This window comes from Lissotriton vulgaris, chromosome 12 (genome assembly GCF_964263255.1).
Source record: "Lissotriton vulgaris chromosome 12, aLisVul1.2, whole genome shotgun sequence".
Classification (NCBI taxonomy): Eukaryota; Metazoa; Chordata; class Amphibia; order Caudata; family Salamandridae; genus Lissotriton; species Lissotriton vulgaris.
This window is the reverse complement of record NC_141700.1, coordinates 258,835,093-258,861,078: the sequence shown is the minus strand read 5'-3', so window position 1 is coordinate 258,861,078 and position 25,986 is coordinate 258,835,093. Positions and strand designations below refer to the sequence as shown.

Genomic DNA, 25,986 nt, shown 5'->3' with positions numbered 1-25,986 from the left:
GTTCGCGTCCCGGTTCGCTACCCGGTTCGCGTACCGGCAGCTAACCGCGCGAAAAAATCTAATTTTTCTTTCTTACGACATATATGAGCCTCCTCAGCTACCCTCAGAAAACATAGGGGGTCAAGATACTTCTCCCATGCCCCCTTACACCCATTTCCCACATTGTTATTCCTCCATCTTGTGATAAAATTTGTCCAAAACACAAAATGGCGAACTCCCGTTACGCTACCGGTAAGCGACCCGGTTCGCATACCGGGATGCGCCTCTACTACGAAAAATCGCAAACATTTTTATTTTTATTTTTTGCCCCACGGGGCACTTTAATATCCCCCTCATCAATCCTAGGGGCTCAGGAGGGGTGTACCTTGCCCCCTTTCCTTCTTTTCCCCCTTCGTTTTTCATCACATCTTGTCTCTCGATCCTACCGAGAGACAAGATGGCGGCCGGCCCGGACTGTTTAGAATGTTGACAGACAATGGAGAGCCAATCAGCTTCGCTTCGCGAAGTTCCGTTACGCGTCAGGTACGCGAACCGGAGCGCTAACCGGAGCGCTGTCACAGATATATCTGTTTTTTAAAAAGTTAATTTCTCAAAATCCACTGGAGCACATATATTGAGACATAGCAAAGGCACGTCGGGCAAACCATATCTACAATTCTGCCAAGTTTCGTGTAAATCCATTCAGCCGTTCGAGCTAAAAGTGATTCCAACCGCCCTATGGAAAAATGAATGGGAAAAACACGTTTTGGGACCCCCCTTTTTTCTTGGCCCCCCCCTTGACGAAACCCCCCCAAATTTTCAGGGGCTGCTCAGAAACAAAATGTGCCATTTTCCTGAAAATTTCAGCCAATTCCGCCCACAAACGCCAAAGTTATACGACATAGAATTTTCAGAAATCCCATAGGAAAAAAATCCTAACTATATATACCTACTGGCGACCGCCAGTAGGTAATATGAAACACAGCAAGAGGGTTATTCTCCGGGATCCCTTTCCCTTTGTCAGGTGGAGTGTTCCTTCGGCAAACCCCGCCGACGAGTTTTTAATAATTTCCAAAGTTCTGCCACAATAAGCACCACACGCACTCGAAGTACAGCTAGTAAGCGTTTATTTCCCAAGTAACGCTACGCGTTTCAGCACAAGAGTGCCTTGATCACACGTTTACAGCGGCAGCCATTACGCGTTTCGTCCCTCCCAGGGGACTTGATCACACATATATATATATATATATATATATATATATATATATATATATATATATATATATATATATATATATATATATATATTCCCACATCTCTCTCCTCTTGGAAAGCAATTTGAGTCGCAACACGAACCTTCTTTTACTGCCGGTTTTATTTAAATTTAGGAACAGCATGTGGCATTTTCCGACGCGTTTCGTTCTGCTAGAACTTTTTCAAGGTGAGCCATAACACCGAACATACACCGTTGGTTACTGCAGTCCAATATTGGATGTTGAAATTCACTTCCTCCGGTGGCACTTTTATGTCAGGATCACTTCCTGTTTGTGAAAGGCATTCTGGAACCTGCAGTTCCAAAGGCTGTATTGTATTTATTTCCCTCCAGTGGGTAGTGTAGTTTACTACTGTTCCAAGTTAAAATCACTTTTCATTTAATTTAAACACATGATTGTGTGTCGTTGATGGCTGAAGTTCCCCAAGTCCGCTCACTTTTGAAGTTGACCCGGGTCCAATACCAGGGCAGGTCCCTGGCGGCACCGCATCCCCCTCTTTTCGTTTGCACGAGTCAGCAGGAAGGCTCCGGCTGGAGGATGATGGCGCTCTTCTGGTGGTGCGTTTCTCTTCGGCGGAGCCAGCCGATATTTATTCCCACATCTCTCTCCTCTTGGAAAGCAATTTGAGTCGCAACACAAACCTTCTTTTACTGCCGGTTTTATTTAAATTTAGGAACAGCATGTGGCATTTTCCGACGCGTTTCGTTCTGCTAGAACTTGTTCAAGGTGAGCCATAACACCGAACATACACCGTTGGTTACTGCAGTCCAATATTGGATGTTGAAATTCACTTCCTCCGGTGGCACTTTTATGTCAGGATCACTTCCTGTTTGTGAAAGGCATTCTGGAACCTGCAGTTCCAAAGGCTGTATTGTATTTATTTCCCTCCAGTGGGTAGTGTAGTTTACTACTGTTCCAAGTTAAAATCACTTTTCATTTAATTTAAACACATGATTGTGTGTCGTTGATGGCTGAAGTTCCCCAAGTCCGCTCACTTTTGAAGTTGAAACGGGTCCAATACCAGGGCAGGTCCCTGGCGGCACCGCATCCCCCTCTTTTCGTTTGCACGAGTCAGCAGGAAGGCTCCGGCTGGAGGATGATGGCGCTCTTCTGGTGGTGCGTTTCTCTTCGGCGGAGCCAGCCGATATTTATTCCCACATCTCTCTCCTCTTGGAAAGCAATTTGAGTCGCAACACGAACCTTCTTTTACTGCCGGTTTTATTTAAATTTAGGAACAGCATGTGGCATTTTCCGACGCGTTTCGTTCTGCTAGAACTTTTTCAAGGTGAGCCATAACACCGAACATACACCGTTGGTTACTGCAGTCCAATATTGGATGTTGAAATTCACTTCCTCCGGTGGCACTTTTATGTCAGGATCACTTCCTGTTTGTGAAAGGCATTCTGGAACCTACAGTTCCAAAGGCTGTATTGTATTTATTTCCCTCCAGTGGGTAGTGTAGTTTACTACTGTTCCAAGTTAAAATCACTTTTCATTTAATTTAAACACATGATTGTGTGTCGTTGATGGCTGAAGTTCCCCAAGTCCGCTCACTTTTGAAGTTGACCCGGGTCCAATACCAGGGCAGGTCCCTGGCGGCACCGCATCCCCCTCTTTTCGTTTGCACGAGTCAGCAGGAAGACTCCGGCTGGAGGATGATGGCGCTCTTCTGGTGGTGCGTTTCTCTTCGGCGGAGCCAGCCGATATTTATTCCCACATCTCTCTCCTCTTGGAAAGCAATTTGAGTCGCAACACGAACCTTCTTTTACTGCCGGTTTTATTTAAATTTAGGAACAGCATGTGGCATTTTCCGACGCGTTTCGTTCTGCTAGAACTTTTTCAAGGTGAGCCATAACACCGAACATACACCGTTGGTTACTACAGTCCAATATTGGATGTTGAAATTCACTTCCTCCGGTGGCACTTTTATGTCAGGATCACTTCCTGTTTGTGAAAGGCATTCTGGAACCTGCAGTATATATATATATATATTACCTACTGGCGGTCGCCAGTAGGTAGTTATAGTTAGGATTTTTTTCAATGTTAAATCTCAAAATTCTATTTGGAATAACTTTGGCGCCGGTTGACGAATCTGCTTGAAAACTTCCTCAAAATGGCCTTGTCGAGCTCCGGTCCTTCCCTGAAAGCTTGGGGGGGATGCGTCAAGCGGGGGCCGAGATAAAAGGGGGGTCCCAAAACGCGTTTCCCCATGTTAATTTCCATAGGGCGGTCAACCTCACTTTTAGCCAGAACGGCTGAATGGATTTACACCAAACTTGGCAAAATTGTAGGGACTGGTAGCCCGATGTGCCTTTGCTATGTCTTAAGATATGTCCTCCAGTGGATTTTGAGTAATTTGGGTTCAAAAAAATATATATATCTATAGCAGCGCTCCGGTATGCGCACCGGGGCGCGTACCGGGCGCGACACGCGACTTGCGCGCGGAAAGCTGATTGGTTCTTGGGTGTCTGTAAACATTCAAAACAGTCCGGAGCGCCCGCCATCTTGTGTCTCGGTAGGATGGAGACACAAGAGGTGGCCAAAACAAAGGGGGAATTGACCATAAGGGGGCAGAGTAGACCCTCCCTGACCCCCTAGGTTTGATGTGGGGGCTTTAAAAGGGCCCCGCGGGGCAAAAAAAAATATTTTTTTTTTCGATTTTTGCGTGGGGAGCGCCCGGTACGCGCACCGGGGAGCGCACCGGGAAGCGCACAACAGAGAAAAAAGAATGCCAGAGTTTTAAAATGTTGGGCAATATTTTATAAATGGGAGGTAGTTCTGAAAATAACTTTTTTTTAATTCTTTTTGTTGTTTTATATTTTTTTATTATTTTTCTGAACATTTTTTTAATTTTTTTGTGTTTTTGAACAATTTTATATATATTTTTTTTTTGAGGGAACAAACAAAAAACAGGGAATTGGAAATGGCTCAACAGGAGCAAAAAAAAAGAAAAGAATTACTGTTTTCTTTCCTTGCTGCATTTGTGGTTGTCTATAGCAGTATTTATTAAGGTGACGCTAAGTTCACCATAGCATAAAGTTTTGCCACACAAAATGCAAAGAAATTTGACCTTGCCAAATTTTGGTTGAATATTTGGCACCATTTGCCGTTCTTCTGGTCCAGAAAGTGAGGGTACTGAAGAGGAAGTGCTGGCCACAGTGGGTGGGTTGTGCCGAAGTTCCCGGACTTCAGCCTGGGCCAAATTATTGGGATGCCACCTCTCCATGTGGCGGATCATGGTATAGTTACCAAAAGAATATTTCTTGGAGGGATTGACCCTGGAGAGAACTTTATCACAGATGAGACAGGTGACTTTGGGGGCGTTCACCTTTTTTTGGTCATCTGGAAAAGAAAAAAATTGCCAAATGAAGTGCACTTTGACGTGCCTTTGTCTTGGTTCTTCTGGGAGGTAGACCCTTTGATGTTGATCCTCCTCCTCTTCTTCCTCCTCTTCTTCTTGTCCTCCAAGACACTGTGGTGGTGGACCTTCTTTTCTGGGTGGTGGGGGTGTTGGTGGGGGTGGACCAGCTGCAGCAACAAGTGAAGCCATTGTCTCCTCCAAAATAGCTCTTGCTCTCTCAATGAAGAAAGTAAGAATGAGGAAAAAGGAGGGGGCTTTCATTATTTGGAGAAAAAAAATGAAGAGAACCAATGAAAAGTGTTATTTTCAAGTCACATGACCCGATGCGCTTACGTTACGTGTTCCGGCGCGCTTACGTTACGCGCTCCGGGCCATGCCGCGGAGCGCTTCCGGGTGCGTTTACGCAGCGCGTCGTAAGACGCATCACGCGGCTACGCGATACGTCACGCTTACGCGACGCGTCACGATGTTGTTTTTGATCGCGACATTGGCGCTAACGGGACGCTTCCCGGTTCGCGCACCAGGGCGCTTCAAAATAGTACGCTTTCCGGGGCGCGCACCGGAAGCGCTCCAAGACCCAAAAAATGTTTTTTTAAAATATATATTTTTTTTTAAATGAAAAATTGTAAGGACTGATAGCTATGTCTCAAAATATATGCTCCAGTTGTTTTTAAGAAAATTAACTTTTAAAAAATATATATTGGCCTATATTTGGGCTTCATATATGTTAGAGTCCAAATGTAGCCCAAATGTAGCCCAATATAGCCCAATGTAGCCCAATGTAGCCCAAAGATGGCCACCAGAGACAAAAAATACAAATGTAGCCCAAATATCAGCCAGATGTAGCGCAACTATAGCTCAATGATAGTATGTACCAGAGTGTTCTAAAGAACAACTAGAGCGGTCTTACTTATAAAGTGAGACTTTTAGTTAGGAATTAGCATAAAAAAACCTTTGAAATTCACTGAAAAAACCATAGGTTTTACACCAGTTATAGTTAGGAATTAGCATTTAAAAAACCTATTAAACTCACTGAAAAAAACCATAGGTTTCACACCAGTTATAGTTACCTGGAAATTTTACTGACATAAAACCATTGAAATTCCCACGTTATAGTTAGTTGGACTCACTATAACTTGCGCTGCTGATGACATCACCTATTACATCACTCATGACATGGTCAGTGACATCACTCATGACATCACTGATGACACCATCCAGTGAATGTGTGTCTTTCTGAAAAATAAATATGTTTTATATATGTATATGTAAAGGTCGATGGAAGAATAAATGGTTAAATAAGTGTCTTAATGGACATTTTTTTTAAATAAAATTATTGGTTAACTGGCTTATTAAGTGTATCATAGTGAATACATATATTAGCGAGTATTGTTTCAATATTTAAATGTTTGTATCAGTGTTTCACTTTGTATATAAGTGGGTGCATGGGTTGGTGAGTAGCTACATGTGTGTTTCTATGGCTTATTAGATGTTTTTTTTAGTATCAGTATAAATTTCTGTATGATTTGGTGGGGGTGTTACTTAGCACACTGATGCATCAATGACTGACTCACTGTTTGTATGTGTTTTGAAGACAGCATATGTGCCAGACTGTATGGGTGAGTGAGTGTGTATTTGTATGTGTTAGTAAGTCAATGACTGTCTCACTACTGTCTTTATCAGTAACTACATATGTTTTAATCTAGTATATGTGAGTATTGGTGTATATAAGTGAGTATATGTGAGAGTGAGAGATTGAAAGAGTTCTTGTTTTAATAAGTATGTGTTTCTATAAGTGATTGTTTAAGAGAGTAAGTATGTGTAAGTTTCCTTAGAAGTAAGGTGGTAGTGTGTGTATAGCTGTATATGCAAATAAATGGATGTACAATAGTTTATTTGCATGTGTGAGTATGTGTGTGAGCAACTTTTGGAAGACTGTCGGTGTGTTAACGGATGTATAGGTGTCTCACTACATATGATGAGTGAGTACATGTATGAGTGACTATATAGAAGTGTTGGTGAGTGAGTGGATGTGTATATAAATGGTGGAATTACTGAATTGGTTGTTGTAACTGGTATAGGTATGTCCACTTTTTTTAAATGTTAGTTTTTATTTTTCAAAATGTGTTTCAAGGGCTACTTTACAGTGAAAGTAGGTCAGTCTCTCTGTCACAAGGATGGTGTCATCAGTGATGTCATGAGTGATGTCACTGACCATGTCATGAGTGATGTAATATGTGATGTCATCAGCAGTGCATTACACGCGCAAGTTATAGTGAGTCCAACTAACTATAACGTGGGAATTTCAATGGTTTTATGTCAGTAAAATTTCTAGGTAACTATAACTGGTGTGAAACCTATGGTTTTTTCAGTGAAAATAAATAAATAAAAAAAAAAAAAAAATTATATATATATATATATATATATATATATATATATATATATATATCACTATCAAGAAGTGTCCCTCTTCAAAGACACACTGGAGCACACTGGGATTCCAAAGCTTTTAATGCAAACAGCATGACGCGTTTCGTCTTGCGACTTCCTCAGACGCTGTGTGCACAGATTTAAAAGCTTCACAATGTCAAAGTTTTAAAAGTCAGCCTTGCTCCACCCCTTCTGGCAATATATATATATATTGTGGGGTGTGTGGTTATTGCTAACCAGTGTCACTCTGGACTGCTCTTTGTCTCAAGAATCCACGGAAGGACTGGGCTAATAAATGTGATTAATTCTGGCTGTTTATGGTCACATGGGAGACATCTTTAACACCTTCCGAGCGTCGAACGTTCAGCACCCAGTGCTGAACGTTCGAATAACGAATGCTGACCCGTCGGCCAACGGTCGTGCGCAGCACTGGCAAGGTAGTGCTCGTGACGACCGTTGGCCGACGGCAGCACTTAAAGGGTTAAGGAATTACTATGCAGACTGTTAACTGTACTGCCTTTGGTGACAGCACCCTCTGCAGCTGTGCAGCTGAGGCAGTAAAGATACTTTATGAGCTGCAAGGTGCCTTGGGTTGTTCGCCTGTACACTTCACGCCATCAATAAAGCTTATTTTACAACGTTGAGACATGCCTGTAGGATTTTCATTTGATTTGAAAGCCACCTCAAGGACAGCTAAGGATTGATTTTTACCAAGCATGTGGAACTTGGTTTATTTGAAAGCAGGGTCGGACTGTGCTGGTTCCAGGCATGGGTGAAACGTGCATGAGACACTTTACCTTTGTGTTCTATGCAATATTCACTGACGTGGTCCATTTTCCGTCTTGGGGGAAAGAATGAGCACTGTTAGTAGGATCCCATTAAAGACATCATTATAGCTTGCAGAGATGGCTTTGCCAAACGTCAGGTTTCCTTTCAGCCTGCCCACTGCATTTTGATATGGTGGCAATAAAAATGAAAACTGAACTTGGTGATTGTGGGGCGGTATAATGAACATGTTCTACTTCAGTTTGCAGGGTCTGAACGGTTACATGCCGATATGTTTCCTCAAGGTGTTTTATTTACAGCACAACATTGGAAACACAGAGCAGTGACACTCTATTCATCTATCCACGCTGCATTGTCTGCAACTTATACACTAACTTTCCGATTTTCTGAGTTCATGTATGCATGTAGGCAAACAGTTTCAGCAACGCTGCTGCATGGACAACTTATGTGCCTCCTCTTGATTGCTGAAGATGTTCATGATATGGTTGTTCGACTTCTGTACGAGGGGATGCAGATTCAATAGGAGCGCTATTCCGGCCTTCATCGTGTAATTCTAAGAAGAGGTATGTTAGATGCAGCTCTTTATGGGAGTACACGGATTCTAGAGGCATCTGTATGCACACTGGTGCATTGGAGACATCACCATATGGTCATACCAGAGACCTTTGATTTCACCCATTGGTGACATCATTGGTTTCTGATTTCATCGTTAAAGATTTCGAATTTCAACCTTTTGCAGAATTTACACATTTCTGATTCCACCCACTGGTGACAGCATGGGTTTCGGATTCCTCCCACTAGTTATAGTACCAACTTCGAATTCCACCCACTGGTGACAGCATGGGTTTCGGATTCCTCCCATTAGTTATAGTACCAATTTCTGATTCCACCCACTGGTGACAGCATGGGTTTCGGATTCCTCCCACTAGTTATAGTACCAATTTCTGATTCCACCCACTGGTGACAGCACGGGTTTCGGATTCCTCCCACTAGTTATAGTACCAATTTCTGATTCCACCCACTGGTGACAGCTTGGTTTCGGATTCCTCCCACTAGTTATAGTACCAATTTCTGATTCCACCCACTGGTGACAGCACGGGTTTCGGATTCCTCCCACTAGTTATGGTACCAATTTCTGATTGAACCCACTGGTGACATCACAGGTCGGAAAATCACCTTTCTGATTTCACCTCTTGGGGCACTGATATCGTCATGAGGGAATATCACAGATTTCAGAGTTCAACCTTTGTTGATTTCACAGGTTACCAAATTCCACTACTGGTGACATCAAAGGGTTCTGATTTCAAATGTGAGTGGCATCATAGGTTTCTGATTTCGAGCTTTGGTGACACCACATTGTTCTGGTTTCATTCCTTAGTGACACCACAGGTTTCTGATTTCAACGTTTCTACTTTCCACCTTCAGTGACATAGCATGATTCTGATTTCAACTATAATGACATTAAAGAGTTCTAATTTCACCTATTGGTAACATAACAGATTTCTGATTTCAACTACTAACATTAAAGATTTCAGGTTTCACCCCTTCGTGACATCAGACATTTCTGATGTTCTGCCTTGGTGACAACACAGATTTCTCATTTCACCCACTGGTAACCTCACAAATTTGTGGTTTGTCCATTGGTGACATCATAATTTGGTCATATCAGAGATTGCTGATTTCACCCACCAGTGACATCACTGGTTCCTGATTTCATTGCTTGGGGACATCCTTGGTTTCTCCTTTCACCCATTGGCGATAGTACGGGATTCCAATTTTTCCAACTGGTAATATTGCCAAATTCTGATTTAACCCTCTGGCGACATAACAGATTTCTTGTTTCACACATTGGTGTCTTCTTGGGTTTCTGACTTCACCACGCTGTGATAGCAAACATTTCTGATTTTATCAATTGGTGACCTGACTGGTTTCTTATTTCACCAACTGGTGACTTTACAAGTTTCTGATTGCATAACTTGTTAAATTCACACGTTTCTGATTTCACCAACTGGGGACATCATAGGCTTTGTATTTCATCCATTGGCTACATCACTGGTTCATGCATTCATCATCAGAAGAAATTCCAGGTGTCTGATTTCAATCTGTTCTGATTTTGAAGGCTTCTGATTTCACCCATAGGTGAGGTCATATTCTGATGACTTCACTCATTTTATTAGCAGGTTAAATAACCACTTACGTTTTCTGCCATCAACTCTTGTTACTCCAGCGCTTTCTAATATCACCCTTGGTAACAGAACATGTTTCAGATTTCACCCCTTAGTGACATCCTAGATTTATGAATTCAACATTTGGTGATGTCACAGGTTTTTGATTTCTAAATTTGGTGAAATCACAAATTTCTCATTTGAACCTTTGGTGACATCACAGGCTTCTGATTTCACCCAAGGTGACGGTACAGATTTCCTATTTCCCCCTTTAATAACATCACAGATTTCTGATTTCACCCACTGCTAACATTGGAGATTTCAGATTTTACCCCTTCCTAAGATCAGAGATTTCTAATTTTCTGACTTGGAGACATCATGGTTTTCTGATTTCACCATTGGTGACTCCGCAACTTTCTAACTTCACCTGCTGGTAATATCACGGATTTCAGATTTAACCGCTTCTGGAAATTAAGGTTTACGGTGTTAACCCTTGCAGATAGCAGAGATTTCTGAATTAACTCATTGGGGACACCAAAGGGTTCCAATGTTACCCGTTAGATGTTACATCACTGATTTATGATTTCACCCACATGGGTGACATCATAAGTTACTCATTTCACCACTTGATGTTTATCACATATTTCTGATTTCAACCTTTAATGGTTTCACAGGTTTCTAATTACACCCATCACTGACATCAGGAGTTTATGACCTTACCACTTGGGGACATCCCAGGTTTCTGATTTCAACCCGGGGGAAATCACATATTTCTGCTTAATTCTTTGCGGATTTCACTGGCTTCTGAATTCTAGTGGTGACATAATCGGCTGGCGCCTCTACTCAGGGATGATATTGTAGGTTAATGTTTTACTAGCAGATGATCTTACCGTAGATGGCTTCTTGTCGAGGCTACGCATTTCTTTCAAGTCACTTACCTCCCCTTTGAAGCAATAGATCTTGGCTTTCCTGGTCTAAGTTTCCAAAGGGGTGAAGATTTAAGAAACCTTAGGGATTCTGGAAGGTGATATTATCTGGAAACAAGCAAGCTTTAAGAAGTTCAAGTCTAGGCAGCCCTTTATAACAGGCAGGATTCCTACGGGGACAACTAACAACTTAACAGTGGCGATAGGGACAATTCCAATGATTTCAGGCAGAACATGAAGATGTAATTGTAAATTCAATGTATCTAGTTTTTTAACATGCATTTATCGGGTGTAAATGCAAAATGTATGATTTGTTGGTACCGTTACAATAATGTCGGCATCATTATAAGGTGTTTCAACAGTCCAGTGATTTTAGAGACTCTTCAACAAACCGTGAAATATGATAATATATCACTAATAATTCCGATCATCCAAATATTCAACTAACCATTAACATTAGAGCCTTAGAATTTCATTCTTTGCTAACATTACAGTGTTAGGAGTTCCCAACTTAGTGACATCACACGTTAATGAGTCACTCATTGGTCAAGCCGCCCATCTAAGGATTCAGTCAGTGATAAAATCCTAGTTTGAAATTGCATTCGCCGATACCATCATTGGTTTATCAGTTTACTAACTGATGACGTCTAATGTTCCAATGCCATATAAGTACATCACACTTCTGGAGACCTATATAATGGATGATGTAAATATATCACGATTAAATTTAATAATGGCATCAGAGCTTCATAAATGAGCTCACTCATAGGTCCACACAGGTTTAAAATAAGTGGCGCAATGCATAAGGATGGCCCATCCTGCATAATGTGATTAGGGCCCGCAGAGACCTTCACATCTCACAGATACCCATAGGCTTTCCAGCATCGACCCCCATCCCTCTGAAGGACACCCCGCCCCCAACCCCCGCCAGTGCTTCAGGATCTGTGTTAAGCCCCTGTGTATCACCAGCATCACATATTTATGACTTCCCGCGAGATGAGGGGGACTTACTTTGAGATGACCCGCTGCTGCCTGGACCCATTAGCAGACCTAATTGCATTTTCGTGACCCTGCAGCCTGCTGTGCTTCCTGACCTCCCGCCTCCCGCCGCCTGACCCCTGCTACATCTCGGGGCGAGGCCGCCGAGCGGAGTGTGGGGAGGAGAAAAAACTACATCTCCCAAGAGCCTTCAGGACGCAACTCGCGTCAATTGCGCGCCAGGAGGCGCATAAAACACCAGTCACCCCGGTCGAGTGGGGGACTTACTTTGAGACGACCCGCTGCTGCCTGGACCCATTAGCAGACCTAACTGCATTTTCGTGACCCTGCAGCCTGCTGTGCTTCCTGACCTCCCGCCTCCCGCCGCCTGACCCCTGCTACATCTCGGGGCGAGGCCGCCGAGCGGAGTGCGGGGAGGAGAAAAAACGACATCTCCCAAGAGCCTTCAGGACGCAACTCGCGTCAATTGCGCACCAGGAGGCGCATAAATCACCAGTCACCCCGGTCGAGTGGGGGACTTACTTTGAGACGACCCGCTGCTGCCTGGACCCATTAGCAGACCTAATTGCATTTTCGTGACCCTGCAGCCTGCTGTGCTTCCTGACCTCCCGCCACCCCGGTCGAGTGGGGGACTTACTTTGAGACGACCCGCTGCTGCCTGGACCCATTAGCAGACCTAATTGCATTTTCGTGACCCTGCAGCCTGCTGTGCTTCCTGACCTCCCGCCACCCCGGTCGAGTGGGGGACTTACTTTGAGACGACCCGCTGCTGCCTGGACCCATTAGCAGACCTAATTGCATTTTCGTGACCCTGCAGCCTGCTGTGCTTCCTGACCTCCCGCCTCCCGCCGCCTGACACCTGCTACATCTCGGGGCGAGGCTGCCGAGCGGAGTGCGGGGAGGAGAAAAAACTACATCTCCCAAGAGCCTTCAGGACGCAACTCGCGTCAATTGCGCGCCAGGAGGCGCATAAATCACCAGTCACCCCCGTCTCGCGGGACGCGAGCGGGACGCCGGGCGAAGCCCGGGCCAAGGGCGGGCCCGTTTAATCCCGTTCAAGCCCGGGTAAGACTGGACTGGGCCACCCCCCTGACATTTCCTGATCTCCGTTTTTCGTTTGTGGTTCTAATAACACCAACAATCAGGTGCTGTTCTATTGTACTCAACTACTGTGTCCGTTAAATCTGTTACAATGTCACCTAGAATCACTAGAAATTCCAAACTTACTCATACTGCCCAGGTAATAGGGCCAATAGACCAATTCATTGCCAAGGCGAATGACGCTATCAACCAAGGTGTCCTCCTCTTAGAAAGGAGGGTCTTGCAGGATCTAGCGGCAGCCAGGCGTTCCTCATTGGGACTTTTGGCTTCCGCTGTCACTCCTCAACGCACCCCTGTCCTTGGTACGCAACAAGAGACCCCAACTGTTCCTGGGACTGTAGACTTTTCGGTCTCTATTGATCTTTCCACAACACAAATATCCCAATCCTCTGCATCCCATCTCCCCCCTTCACTTGAGCGAACCCCGATTCTGTTTATAAACCCTCCAGATGAGGACCTTCCATCACCCTCTACGAGGGGCCAGAGAGAAGGAGCTATCCCGAATAAGAACAAGGGAAAAAGAAAAGGAAATAATAACTCCCCCCAAAACATTAGCAACATACGACAGGATCTTCCGCCACAACCAGTTGTAAACTCTCCCTCATTAGCAGTTTTAACTCTGCCGGCTAAGTTGCAACAGCCGAACGCCTTTTCTACGTCAGAAATTATAAATCTCTCTTCTGACACACATAACTTGCTTTTGAGTGGCAATCCGTGTACTAGGCAGGATCCAGTAACATATGATACCCACATGCTGGCCCCGATCGAGGCTTTAATAAAGAAGCATCTTCAACCTTTAGTGGTATCATTAGCCAAAATTGAAAAATCCTTAGCCACATTAACTTCTGACCTAAAATCTAAGAACAACACATTTCCTATACCCTCACACCCTGTGGCCTCAATATGCAACTCAAAACAAAAAAACCCTGGGGGAACAAATCCTATACAAACACATAAAGCGTCTAAAGTGTCAAACACTAAAACGGTGACCCAACAAAAAACAGCGGCTCAACAAAAACCAGCAAACACAACCAATGTAAATTCGAAGCAAACACCAGTCAATACGACTGTAAATAAGCCTATTATTTCTACTGCTTCCTCCCTCCCCGTTCCATCTGTATCAGGGGGCCAACCCACCAACCGTCCAGCCACCCCGATTTCAGCAAAGACACCAGCTCTAAAAAAGACGACTGCTCCCAAAAAGACACCTGCTCCAAAAAATGAAGCCTATAATCCGAGACGCAATGGAGCGCGCCCAGCTTACCTCCCACCAGAAGCAACACCTTATGTTATCATTATGACTGGGGTCCCAGAGCTACATATTAACTCTGACGAGCCCGGATGGTCTTTAAAAAACAAGGTATTACATTGGCTGTCAATGAACCGACCACTTCCCCCCTATGCAAACAATAGAGTCATATCAGTTCGTAGAGTACCCTGGGTAGGGAAGGAGCCGAAACTGATCCCAGGGGATTGTATAATAATAAACTTTGAAGATCCCCAAACTGTGGAACTTATTTCCTCATGGGGGCCCCAAACTTCTCCTGAAGGGATCTCAACAAAAAGATTAGCATTTTTCTACCCTCCAGCTAAAACCTTACCATCAGGTCACGAATGGAACTGGACCCAGGTAGGCAATTGGTCCAATAACACGAACTGGTCAACTTGGCAAGGACAAGGAGTTAGAGAAACTACGCTATTCCCAGATTGGAGGGGTGTTTCCACCCATAACAGGTTTGATTGCCTGGAGATGGTGGACTGACCATCAGCAGTCCAGGGACTGGAAAACGCGATCCTCCCCCTACCAGCTCCACCTTCTCCAATGCTAACAAGCCTTTCTCAATCCCAAAGTCCACCGGCTAAAATGACATCCTTACCACCCACAACAGATTCAATTGCATCAGTTGTAACTAATACTAATATAACAAATTCAGAGATGGCAGCTATCCATCAATTAGTTCTTACACAGTCTACCACAAATGCTACTAACGCTACTAAATCCAATCTTGGCGTAACTCTGTCTTCTCACCCCAATATTATCTCTTGTGTACCCTTGGAACCTTCCGCACAGACAAGAAGCCCGGTTCCCAATAATGCAACCTTGTCGTTCCAGTTAGTATCAATTTTGTTTTGGAATGTGGCAGGTCTCCGAACCAAGATTCTATCTGCATCCTGGCTGGACTTTGTTACCATGCACCAAATAATCTGTTTGCAAGAGACATGGTCAATTGACCCACTGCACATACAGGGTTACCAAACGTTTCACTCTTCGGCCTGCCCATCAATACATGGCAGACCAATGGGGGGCCTTGTTATATATATCTCAAATAATCTCGAAGTAAGAAAAATCTCCACAATATGTAATACCCCAAACTACCAAATTCTTTTGATTAATTTTAAAAATGGTACGTCATATAGTTTAATCAATTTTTACAATAATTTATCTCTCCTAGACTGTACGAAAACTGTGTCTGCAATTACTATGTCTATAAATGAACAACGTGCTAAGCATTCATCTACTCTGTGTAACGTTATATGGGGAGGCGATTTCAATGTTCAATTGTGTCCAAAATATAAGACAACTGATTGTGACCTTGTAGATGAAAATGATTCCCCACTGACACATTTTATTCACTCCGCGGTAGGAGATTCCCTGAATGAAAGTTTAATGTTTTTAGAACTGTCGTACGCCAACGATCTTGTAGACCCCCCCGAGGACTTTAAACCTACTTTTCACGGTCGGGGCTGTTTTAGCACTATAGATTTTATTTTGTGTTCATATTCTTTGAAGGGTACGCTTCATCAGTTTACTACAGGAACAGAAGTATCTGGTGATCACTTTCCTAATAGTATTGTATTAAAGCTACACACGAAAGTTCCTCACCCTACTCGAAATAGCTTGTTGGCCCAAAATGCTTTAACTATGGATAGAACTAACGGTTACACAGTGAAATGGTCCCGGGTAGACCCACAATTAACAACAACTAAAATTGTAACTAAAGTACTCCCCTGGATAAACTCCTGCCTTAATGAGGATTCTACCCCAGAGCAAATTATCTCCAGTTTTGGGGAAATCCTCAAAGCTATCAAGAACGAGCTAGTTCGAACCCATAAATTAGGTACCCATTCAGGCCCAAAATGGTTCGACACGGCATGCCGAAAAGCATTAACCGCCCTTAAGAAAGAAATCCACAATCCACTCAGAGACAAGGAAAAAATAGCCAAGTTAAGATCTGACTATAAGCTGGCTCAAACCAGATGTAAAAAAGAGCTCAAGAATAAACTGTGGGCCCAGCTACACGAGAGCTGCCATATAAAGGACAGCTCTCTGTTCTGGCAGGTAGTAAAATCTCCTTTCATGCAAGAGGCCAACTCCCATCAACACTTGGATGTAGCTGTGACTGCGGACGAGAGGGTGACTCACTTTTCTAAGATCTTTAGTGATCTCCCCCCGGACAGAGCGGCACAACGCAACCAAGTAATTGGGTCTCCAAGAAAAGGGAGGTATCCAATTGATCTATCCTTTACCTTGGAGGAGGTTATACGTGCATTATCCTCCTCAAAAACTGGAAAGGCCCCCGGCCCGGACGGCGTCCCACTAGATATATTCACCTCTAACATCGACTTATGGTCTCCAATTATTTCCCAACTATTGGCGGCCGTGCTAAACACCGGCCTCCTGGATTCCCGGTCCACCTCCATACTTCTTTCTATTTTTAAAAAAGGGGATAGGAACAACCCTGCCTGCTACAGGCCCATTTCCCTCCTGGATTCACTGGGTAAAGTCGCGGGTCGCCTAATCCTTGATCGTTTACAGGATTGGGCGGCAGAAAATAACATCTTTACCGACCTCCAGTATGGATTCCGGGAGGGACTGGGTACCGTAGAACAGGCTCTAAACCTGACACTTTTAATAGGAAAGTATGTGGGAGTCAAACGGGGTAACCTATTCATGGTATATGTCGACCTTAGTGCGGCGTTTGATTGTGTAATTCACGTCAAACTATGGTCTATTCTGGAGGAGTTGGGGGTCGATCCGCCGCTAATCAAATTTTTGCGCGAGCTTTATTCTGAAGCTTCGGCTTGCGTAAGGTTTGGAACAGGTGGCGAATTAACATCCTCCTTCCAAATAACCCGTGGAGTTAGACAGGGCTGTGTCCTTGCTCCCTTCCTGTTTAATTTATACACCAACGGTTTGGAAGCAGCCATGCTTGAAGGGAGCCAGGATTTACCTACCATCAACCACCGCCCCATCCCAGCATTGCTTTATGCTGATGATTCAGTAATCTTCGCTAGATCCCTGGTACAATTGCAGAAGCAATTGGACAAATATTGTAATTATATGCTCTCACTTGGGTTAAAGGTGAACAAGACCAAGACCTTTATCATGCAAACAGGGCCCAAAGTAAAAAGCTCCAAGCATCTTACCATCGAGCATTCAAAACTAGAACGAGTTAGGGAATACCCCTATCTGGGTATCCTAATAGATGAAGAGTTAACGTGGAAAAGGGCATTGGTAACTAGAAAATTGCTTTACCAACGTGCTACCTCTGCCCTTGTTTCATTTTCTAGAAAAATGGGCAAGCGATCCCCCCCCCGTACTACTCAAAATCCACCAAGCCAAATGCCAGAGCATTGCTACATACGGAGCCGGTGTATGGGGCTATGCAAACACGGCTGAACTCCAAAAAATCCAAAACAGCTTTGTAAAATATCTGTTGGCCCTCCCTCAGAGCGCCCCCACATACGGTTGCCATATAGAGCTTGGGATCGACTACTTAGCTGATCACATCAAATGTCAACCAATGCTATTATGGCACCGTATCTGGTCTAAGCCTGAATGTCATCTCACTCGTGCCCTGATTTCGGACTGCTTGGGGCTGACTTCCTGGAAAAAGATACCTTGGTTGGCATACGTTGTTAACTTTCTGAAAGATTTGGATCTTAATCAATACGTATTAGAGCCACCACTAATTAGTGAGCTAAGCAGAAAAACCTTTAAGTGTCACTGCCTTAACCATCTTCGGGAACTTCGTTTGAGCGGCGAAGTACCCAAGCAAACAAACGCGCACATCATGATGGTACAAGTGTCACCAGGTATTCAGCCTTATCTCACTTATTATTTGTCCAATTATGAAAAATATCTACTGACCAGGTTGTGTTTTAATTTGTTTTTCCGATTGGTAACCTTCCCAAATCCATCAAACTGGTCTCATGACTTAGAGAAATGCCCTTGTGACAAGGTCTCGCCCCAAACTACTATGCATGTAGTCTTTTTCTGTTTATTCTACGCAGAACCACGTAAACGCTGGGTTTTACCTGTGTTGCGTCAGATGGGGCTGAGGACCTGTCGACCAGCGTTTCTCGCTTTGCAACAGCTAGATTCCCAATATGCGGCAAAGAATTTAGCCATGTATCTGAAATCATGTTTAATAATTCGTAAAGCAATAAGGAATGAAGATCTAATCCCATGAAATTTTGTATCATATAGCTGATTGAAAGTGTATTTTCCCTTCTGATTTTTCTTCCTCTATCTATCTTTTTTAATGTGTTAGGCTTTTTAAAATGTATTATAACACTGTAATCATATCAATATGTTTTTTTTAAGTGAATATGTTTAAATCATGATGTACTTTTTATGGTTAACAAATTGTCTAACCGAATAAAAGATTTTGAACTGAACTGAACTGACTTCCCGCGAGATGTATGATAGGGTGACCAACTGGCATGGGTGCAAATTCAGGACAGTGAGTGTAAAAATTCAGGACAAAGGGTCAAAATTCAGGACAAAAATTCAGGACAGGAGGTCAAAATTCAGGACAAAACTTTGGGACAAATGGTACGTTTTACAGACACATTAGAGGAGGTTGCGCAATAGTATATAAGTAAGCCCAGCCATATCCAAACATATTCATCCATTTGAAAACCTATTCATCATGTATCCTTCCTTCCATACATCCGTCCAGCCACACTTTCACTCATCCATCCATCCACCCTTTCACCCTATCCATCCGTACACTCATCCATCCAGTCTTCCACCCATCCATCCACTCATCCATCCAGACATTTACCCTTTCACCCATCCAGCCATCCTTTCACTTATTCATCTTTCCACCCATTCACCTTTTCAGTCATCCATCCATCCTTCCTTTCTCTCTCCATCGACCCTTTAACTTAGCCAACCTTCCTTCCATACATCCACCCATCCTTCTACTCATCCACTCATGAATCCATCCATTGACCCTATCACTCATCCATCCTTTCACTCATCTATCCACCCATTCACTCGCCCATCATCCACCCTTTCACTCATCCATCCATCCTTTTGCTCATTATCCATTCACCCTTTCATTCATCCATTCACCCATTCACTAATCCATCCATCCACCCATCCTTTCACTCACTCACCCCCCTTTTCATATTAATTATGAGCTGAGTCTTTATCTGCAGAGTTGCATACAGAAAAGACCCATCAAGAAGTTCACCCTTGTTATAGTTCCTAAGTTAAGTTCTAGGATAGGCCATGGGACGGACATACCCCTCACCCTCAATCTAAAATAGCGAGCTTCTTATCCGGATGTCGATTAATGCAGAAATTGAGCAGGCAGGTTGAGTTCAGTAACTTGTGGGCAAAAAACACGACCCCTTAATCGGTCACAATGGACTGAGGGACTCCTAAAGTTGCAACCAGGCACAGGCTGCTGGCCGCCTTCAGTACGCGCCGGGGTCCACCTCAGATGCTTACCCCTTTATTGACCGGTGAAAGTCGAGGTGGAGAGCCATAAGGAGTCCTGAGGCAAAGGTATGGGTGCCAGTTGCACAGCAGACTTCTCTATGTATGCGGTGGGGTAGGAGCAACGCAACCGCCATAGTAGTGCTTCTGAAGACCTGCTAAAGCAGGGAAATATACTGAAAAGTGATCCCAAGCCCTGAAACCTAAGCAAGGCTCGACCTTCTGTTGGTCATTGCTTGTACAGTGTTTATACATGACTAGCTATATGAGCTATAAATTAAAAACATGTGAGAGAGGGGCTAAGGAGAGATGAGGTGCACCATGGGTGGTAGTCAGGGAATACATAAAGATGGTCATGGAAGGGCCACCAACAAAGATTGTCGCCCTGGGCGCCACTAATGCTCATAGTTTAGAGTTTGATAGTTCTTCCAGAGCCTTTGCAGCAACCACCTATAACGTTTTTGTGATACAGTTACACGAAAACTACGCCTCATTGTTTAAAATAAGTTTGCCATTTGCAAACATAAACAGAGCAGAGACATTTTAATGCAAGGGCTAAATTTGCAACTTCCAAGGACCCCAAGCTATAAGGCCCCCTCCCTCCCCTAGGAAGATGATCGATTTCTATATTGTGTATGTCTATTCATTTAAACGTACCCCCTCTCCTATGTAGTTTTAAGGCTTGTTGGGCCACAAGGGAAGACATATCAGCTGTTTCTGCATGATTCAGTTTCTAAAACTTTAACATAGTTTAATATTTTTGTGGGTTATGTAAGCTTCAGTTTTCAGAAAATGGTTAGTAAAATTCACAAATGTTCCGAACAGGGGGCGCCTAAACATGTCATGCACAGGCCCCGGCTATCATTAGGACGACAATATACAGGGTCCATTGCACATCAATTACTGTTGACTTTTACTGTGCAAACAGACAGCGGTGTGACATTATTGCTGCTTGCACTGCGGCCCAGTGCTCTTGTGTTACACCACCGCACAGAGACCATATTGTATCTGTCATTTAATCTGCTTAATGCGTCCTGCGATAAGGATCTCCTGAAGAAAAGCCAGAAATCCAGAAAACCTCCAAAAATGCAAAAGGTTCAATTCTAACATTAATAGTTCCCCAGCCTCCAATCCAGCCAATGTCACCTTGAGGCCTGATCCGTTTAAAACGCGTTTTACTGAGTCTACAGGTCAGGGGTCGAATGAGGGTCCCAGAAAATGTAAAAGGGAAAAGGCTGAAAACGTGCCCTGCACATCCAGAAGTGCCGTGACTGGGTACCCAAAAGCTGTTCTCATTGGCCTTGAATCAGGGCCAATGAGAACAGCACTCCTGCAGGGTACCAGCGAGCTATAGGATTGGCTGATGGCTTTAAAGCCAATCCTATATCGCTTTGTTGGGTCTCCACAGAAAACGTCAAATGCACATCATTGGCTGTCACCCAACAGCAGTTAAAATTACGGACAAATGGCGTCCGTTAAAGAAACTTCCACGGACAACGGACAGACGGCCGAAATTACGGACTGTCCGTGAAATTTACGGACGGTTGGTCACCCTAATGTATGATGTCACCCTGATGACAGCACAGGTTTATGTAAATGAGACACATGCCATAAGAGGGTTATTGCTTCACTCCTCGGTGGAATTGAGCTTTCTCTGTAAGCAAAAGTCGTTACTTTGTAATAATCTTTACACCGAAAACTGGATTACCTGGAAACGCGTGACACCGCAGGCAGCGAGAAGCTTAGTCAAGTTATAGTTAGTGAGTAGAGAACCGGGGTACGAGACTTGAAGTGTTACCGGTAACCACGTGATGTCGCGGCGAGAGCACTGCTATACAGGTCGACTCTGCTTTTACAGCAACAGGGAGTCTTGCTGCACTTTCCCATCTTTCTGGGATTGTGTGATCACGAGTCCAGAATGGCCTCTTTGCGCTCCGCCGTGACAATACATTTTGGAATACTTCTAATGATATCACTGGCCTCTAATTTACCCACTGCTCACAAAACAATGCTTCCTGTTTCACTAACTCATTATGCCACAGGTTTGAGACATTTGATTTCACACATTAAAGACTCATACCACTGTGACGTCATACATAGGCGTCAACCCAGTGTTACCACTTTGCCCCAGTGCATACATCACAAATAATCAATTACGTTGTGGAATAATACATTACTTTGTGACATCACATACGAGTAAGTTCCCATGTCTGTGTAATAAACGGTTGTTATCAATATCACTGGAGGTGAAACTGACAAAGGTCACGTCGATAGTCTTTCCGACGACGTCACAAGTCCGTCGTCATTCACTGATGGCGTCACTGACTATAAACAGGCTGTATCGACATTCCCTGCATGGGACAGCAACAGTTAACAACCCAGTCATGAACAAAGGCAGGCGACACCCAACTATTATCATTTTTCACAACACACCTTGAGAATGACAAGAGGGTGGCAGGGGGGGATGCATTCTCGTGCACGGCACCCTGCAGCCCACCAGGGCACATCCGCGGGTCTAGGGTACCTTCTGACGCTCATCGCGACCCGTCCAATCGCACGGCACAACGTGGAGCCCCTGGGGAGCCCCCCAGCCTATGAGGCACAGGGTGGCGCCCGCAGTCTCCCAGAGAGCGCCCACCACGCCGGCACTCAATAATGAAAAAGAAAAAACAGAATTACCTGTCAAGAGTTCTATCTTGTGTCCGAGCACTTTCATTCTTCTAGCAGGTGCGTGCGTTAGGATGTCCCACCCACCGCAGGGAGAGCGGCGGTCCCCTGGCGTCCTCGGAGACACACTGCTCAGATATGACACACTGCGGGCTGGGGGAGGGCGGAGGGATGCGAAGAGGGCACGGTGGATTTAAAGGGAGCGAGGGAAGGAGGGCGAGAGGCAGAGGGCAGGAGAGACTGACTGCTGACAGGGAGGGAGGCAGAGAGAGTATGCGGCGGCCGGCGACACCGCGATGCAGACGAACTGTTCCCAGCATTTGCCAGGCAACGTTGGCACTGCAGACCCTGCAACGATGACTACAAAGCACGGAACGAGTCGGAGAAAGGCAGCCAGCAGAACTGGCACTGCAGAGCCAGAAACAACCAGAAACCTGCGGGAACCCTGCCCTAGCTCCGTGAGAGAGCCGGGGCCATCAAGCACAGAACACTAGGGACTAAAAGGCACACCAGAGACAGCCCCCTCCCCATACCACTACTGAACACATGAGACAGGCAAACATCCGGCCCAAACACAATCAGAGTTACAAAGATGCCTAAACCACTGCCTTGACATCAACAGTAGAAGAATCAATCAGCTGCCAAGCACCAGTACAGAGCAGGAAAGAAGCAACATCGACCCAAACACATCCGCCTAAGCAGTAATACCTATCAACAATACAACAGAGTAGGAGTATGCAGTAACAGGGCTCAAACTGCACTACCGACTACCAGTTTCCAAAACACGACCCTCCTTTTCACAACCACACACAGGCAACCCATGAGACTGCTAACACACCAGACACACCACCACAATGCAAGGGTATCACATAATGGTGCACAAACAATGCAAGCCTAAACAATTCCACTAAGACAGCCAAAACACCGCAGCAGGACCAGAGATAGCCCGGGGTCTTACCAACACCCCTCTAAACACAGACAGGCATCTAATAGCACAGTTCAAAATACCACTAGAGAAATGTCCAAACGTCAGCGCGTCACCATCATTTGAACTCCAGTATCACCCACTGCATCCTCAAACATAATTATATATCACTCAAACATCAGTAAAGAGCTCGGGGTAGGTAGTCAATCATAAGGCACAAAATACAACTGCAGGCTCAAATATGTCTTTCAAAAGCCTAAATGTTACTAAACACCAATAGAAATCAATAACTCAACTCAGACTGGGGACCCAAAAACATGCAACAACTCTACCCTTTCAAAGTCAGACCAAGAGGTCTCAAAACACTATCCAAACCCCATTAGAATCCCACTAATATTGATGAACTCTTCCCATGCACAAATATATGCCTAGAGAAATCAAATACCACCACCCAAACACAATGACATATCCGGCGAGCCCAGACACACATACATCCCTAGATAAGTACAATGTCACTGCCCGAACACCCTAACAAACACGGATATATTAGTAACACTGTCTGAACGCAAATATAGGTCCCAAAACAGCACCACAGGCATAGAGACATTCAGGAACACTGCCTGAACAAATACAGAACAACGGATATCTAATGACACTGGCCAAACACCATGACAGATCCAGAGATATCGAGTAACACTAAACAAAGAAGGCTGAAGGACTAGAGTAATATAATAGCACAGCCAAGACCCTGCTACAGACCGAGGAGGATCCAGTAACATTGCCTAAACATGAACAAGGCCAGATAATCCACAAACACTGTCCAAAATCATTACAGCCCGAGGCAGCCAATCACATAGCAAAACAAGAACATACATCTTGATAAATCCAAGAAAACTACAATTCTAGAAGCATCCAGTAACACTCTTTAAAATTAGAGGCCTACATAAATCAATTATTGTGGCTTAAACGCCCCTAGGGACCCAAAGCTATCAATCACTCCTGCCTATACACTAATATAGAACTAGATCAATCCAATAACATGTCCCGAAAACCATTAGAGATCCAGCAACATCTTCTTACACTGACCAATCACAAATACAGACCCAGAGATAGCCAATATCACTACCCAGAAACTAATACAGACCAAGAGGTATCCTATAGCATTGCCCAAACACCCACTACATGCCCAGACATATTCAATAATACTGCCAAAAACCTCACATAGAGAGAGTTATACCATAATAAACTTTCAGATTTCTAATAGCACTGCCTTATAATCCAACATACCTTAGTATAACTTAAAACGCAGTCAAAAAATTACCCCAGGCTCAGATGTATTCAACTCTTCCATTGCAGGCCCAAATATAGCCAATAACAGGCTTCCTACAGCATTACAGACTTGTGTGCCCAACAAAACCACGAGAAATCACTAAAGACAAAAATGCTGCTAATAGCTTGCAAAATCCATGAATGACCTAGATACATATCACTAAACTTACACCTCCGATATAAAATATCACTTTCTATACCCCCCCCCCCTAATAAGTGACCGAGCACTTTGCCGGGGCCTGTTTTGAAACGGCCCCCACCCTCGCGGCCTACCAGGGGATTGCCCGGTGCCTGCAACGGCCAGTCCGGCCCTGCCACACACTGTCTCACTACCACCCTCCAACAGTGCCCCTAATCCCACCATAGCCCCTCTCTCACTTAAAAAATATATATTTTTATTGTTGTACATGGATAAGCAGAGTACACACACAATATATATCAACATACAATATATATCAGCAGGCCAGCATTAAAAGCCAACCTACAGGAAATAGCAAGCCTTTTTACAGGAGGAAGAAAGGATATATAAAGGGTTATCCAACTATCACTTTTTAAGTTTCAACAAACACTTTAAAACTATATAATCCTGAAACCTAGCTGAGGCTACACTGTGTCTTCCAGTCCTCCAGATCAGCGTTGTAAGAGATGAGTCCAGTTAGTGCTACAGCGCTTTCTGTACTATTTTATTAATCTCCCACTTCTAAGCTCCTTCTCCTTCTCCTTCTCCTTCTGGTCTTCTCTCCCACTGATAGTGGGAGAGAAGACCAAAAGAAAATCAGTGTGCGGAATGCACGCATCGTCTGTATCGATATGTAACCAGTTGGTGTTTTAATCTAGGGCCCAGGTGCATTTGAAGGGGTAGCCCGCATCTCTTTTGTAAATGGACAATACAAGATTTGTCCCAGCTTACTTTAAGGCGAAGATGATTGGAAACTCAGAAAATCCCTGAGTAATACAAAACAAGTGTCAATTTGCATCTCGTATATATAAGAGTAAGTCATCCGCATACAAGGATATTGCGCGAGTCATGCCTAGGATCCTCATCCCCATTTGTATTCCTGGGAGTTGTAAGCTAGCTGCTAGCGGCTCCATGGTCATGGTGAACAACAAGGGTGAGAGCGGACAACCTGTTGAGTGCCCTTCCCAGTTGACCATGAGGCTAAGATGCATTGCTTGGCTTTTACCCTCACCGAGTGGGTCGAGGATATGTATCAATTTCTGTAAATCCAGACCTATCTCGAATGAATAAAGCACTTTGTGCATATAGTCCCAATGCAGGGAATCAAAATCTTTCTCCAAGTCAAGAGCAAT

The 25,986-nt window shown here is 44.2% G+C and overlaps 1 protein-coding gene across 4 annotated transcripts in view; it reads right to left on the bottom strand.

The window, feature by feature from the left end:
• NDRG4 (NDRG family member 4) overlaps window positions 1-25,986 on the bottom strand; it is an 888,963-nt gene that overhangs the window by 754,810 nt on the left and 108,167 nt on the right. Inside the window, exon 1 of one of the 4 annotated variants that reach the window (XM_086947797.1) lies at window positions 22,434-22,762. The exons of 2 other annotated variants lie outside the window; for them this stretch is intronic. In XM_086947797.1, coding sequence (XP_086803923.1) covers window positions 22,434-22,470 — 37 coding nt within the window. In that variant the 5' untranslated portion in view covers window positions 22,471-22,762. Of the gene's footprint in view, window positions 1-22,433; window positions 22,763-25,986 lie in introns of those variants that run through there. One more of the 4 variants, XM_086947796.1, reaches the window with a different exon arrangement.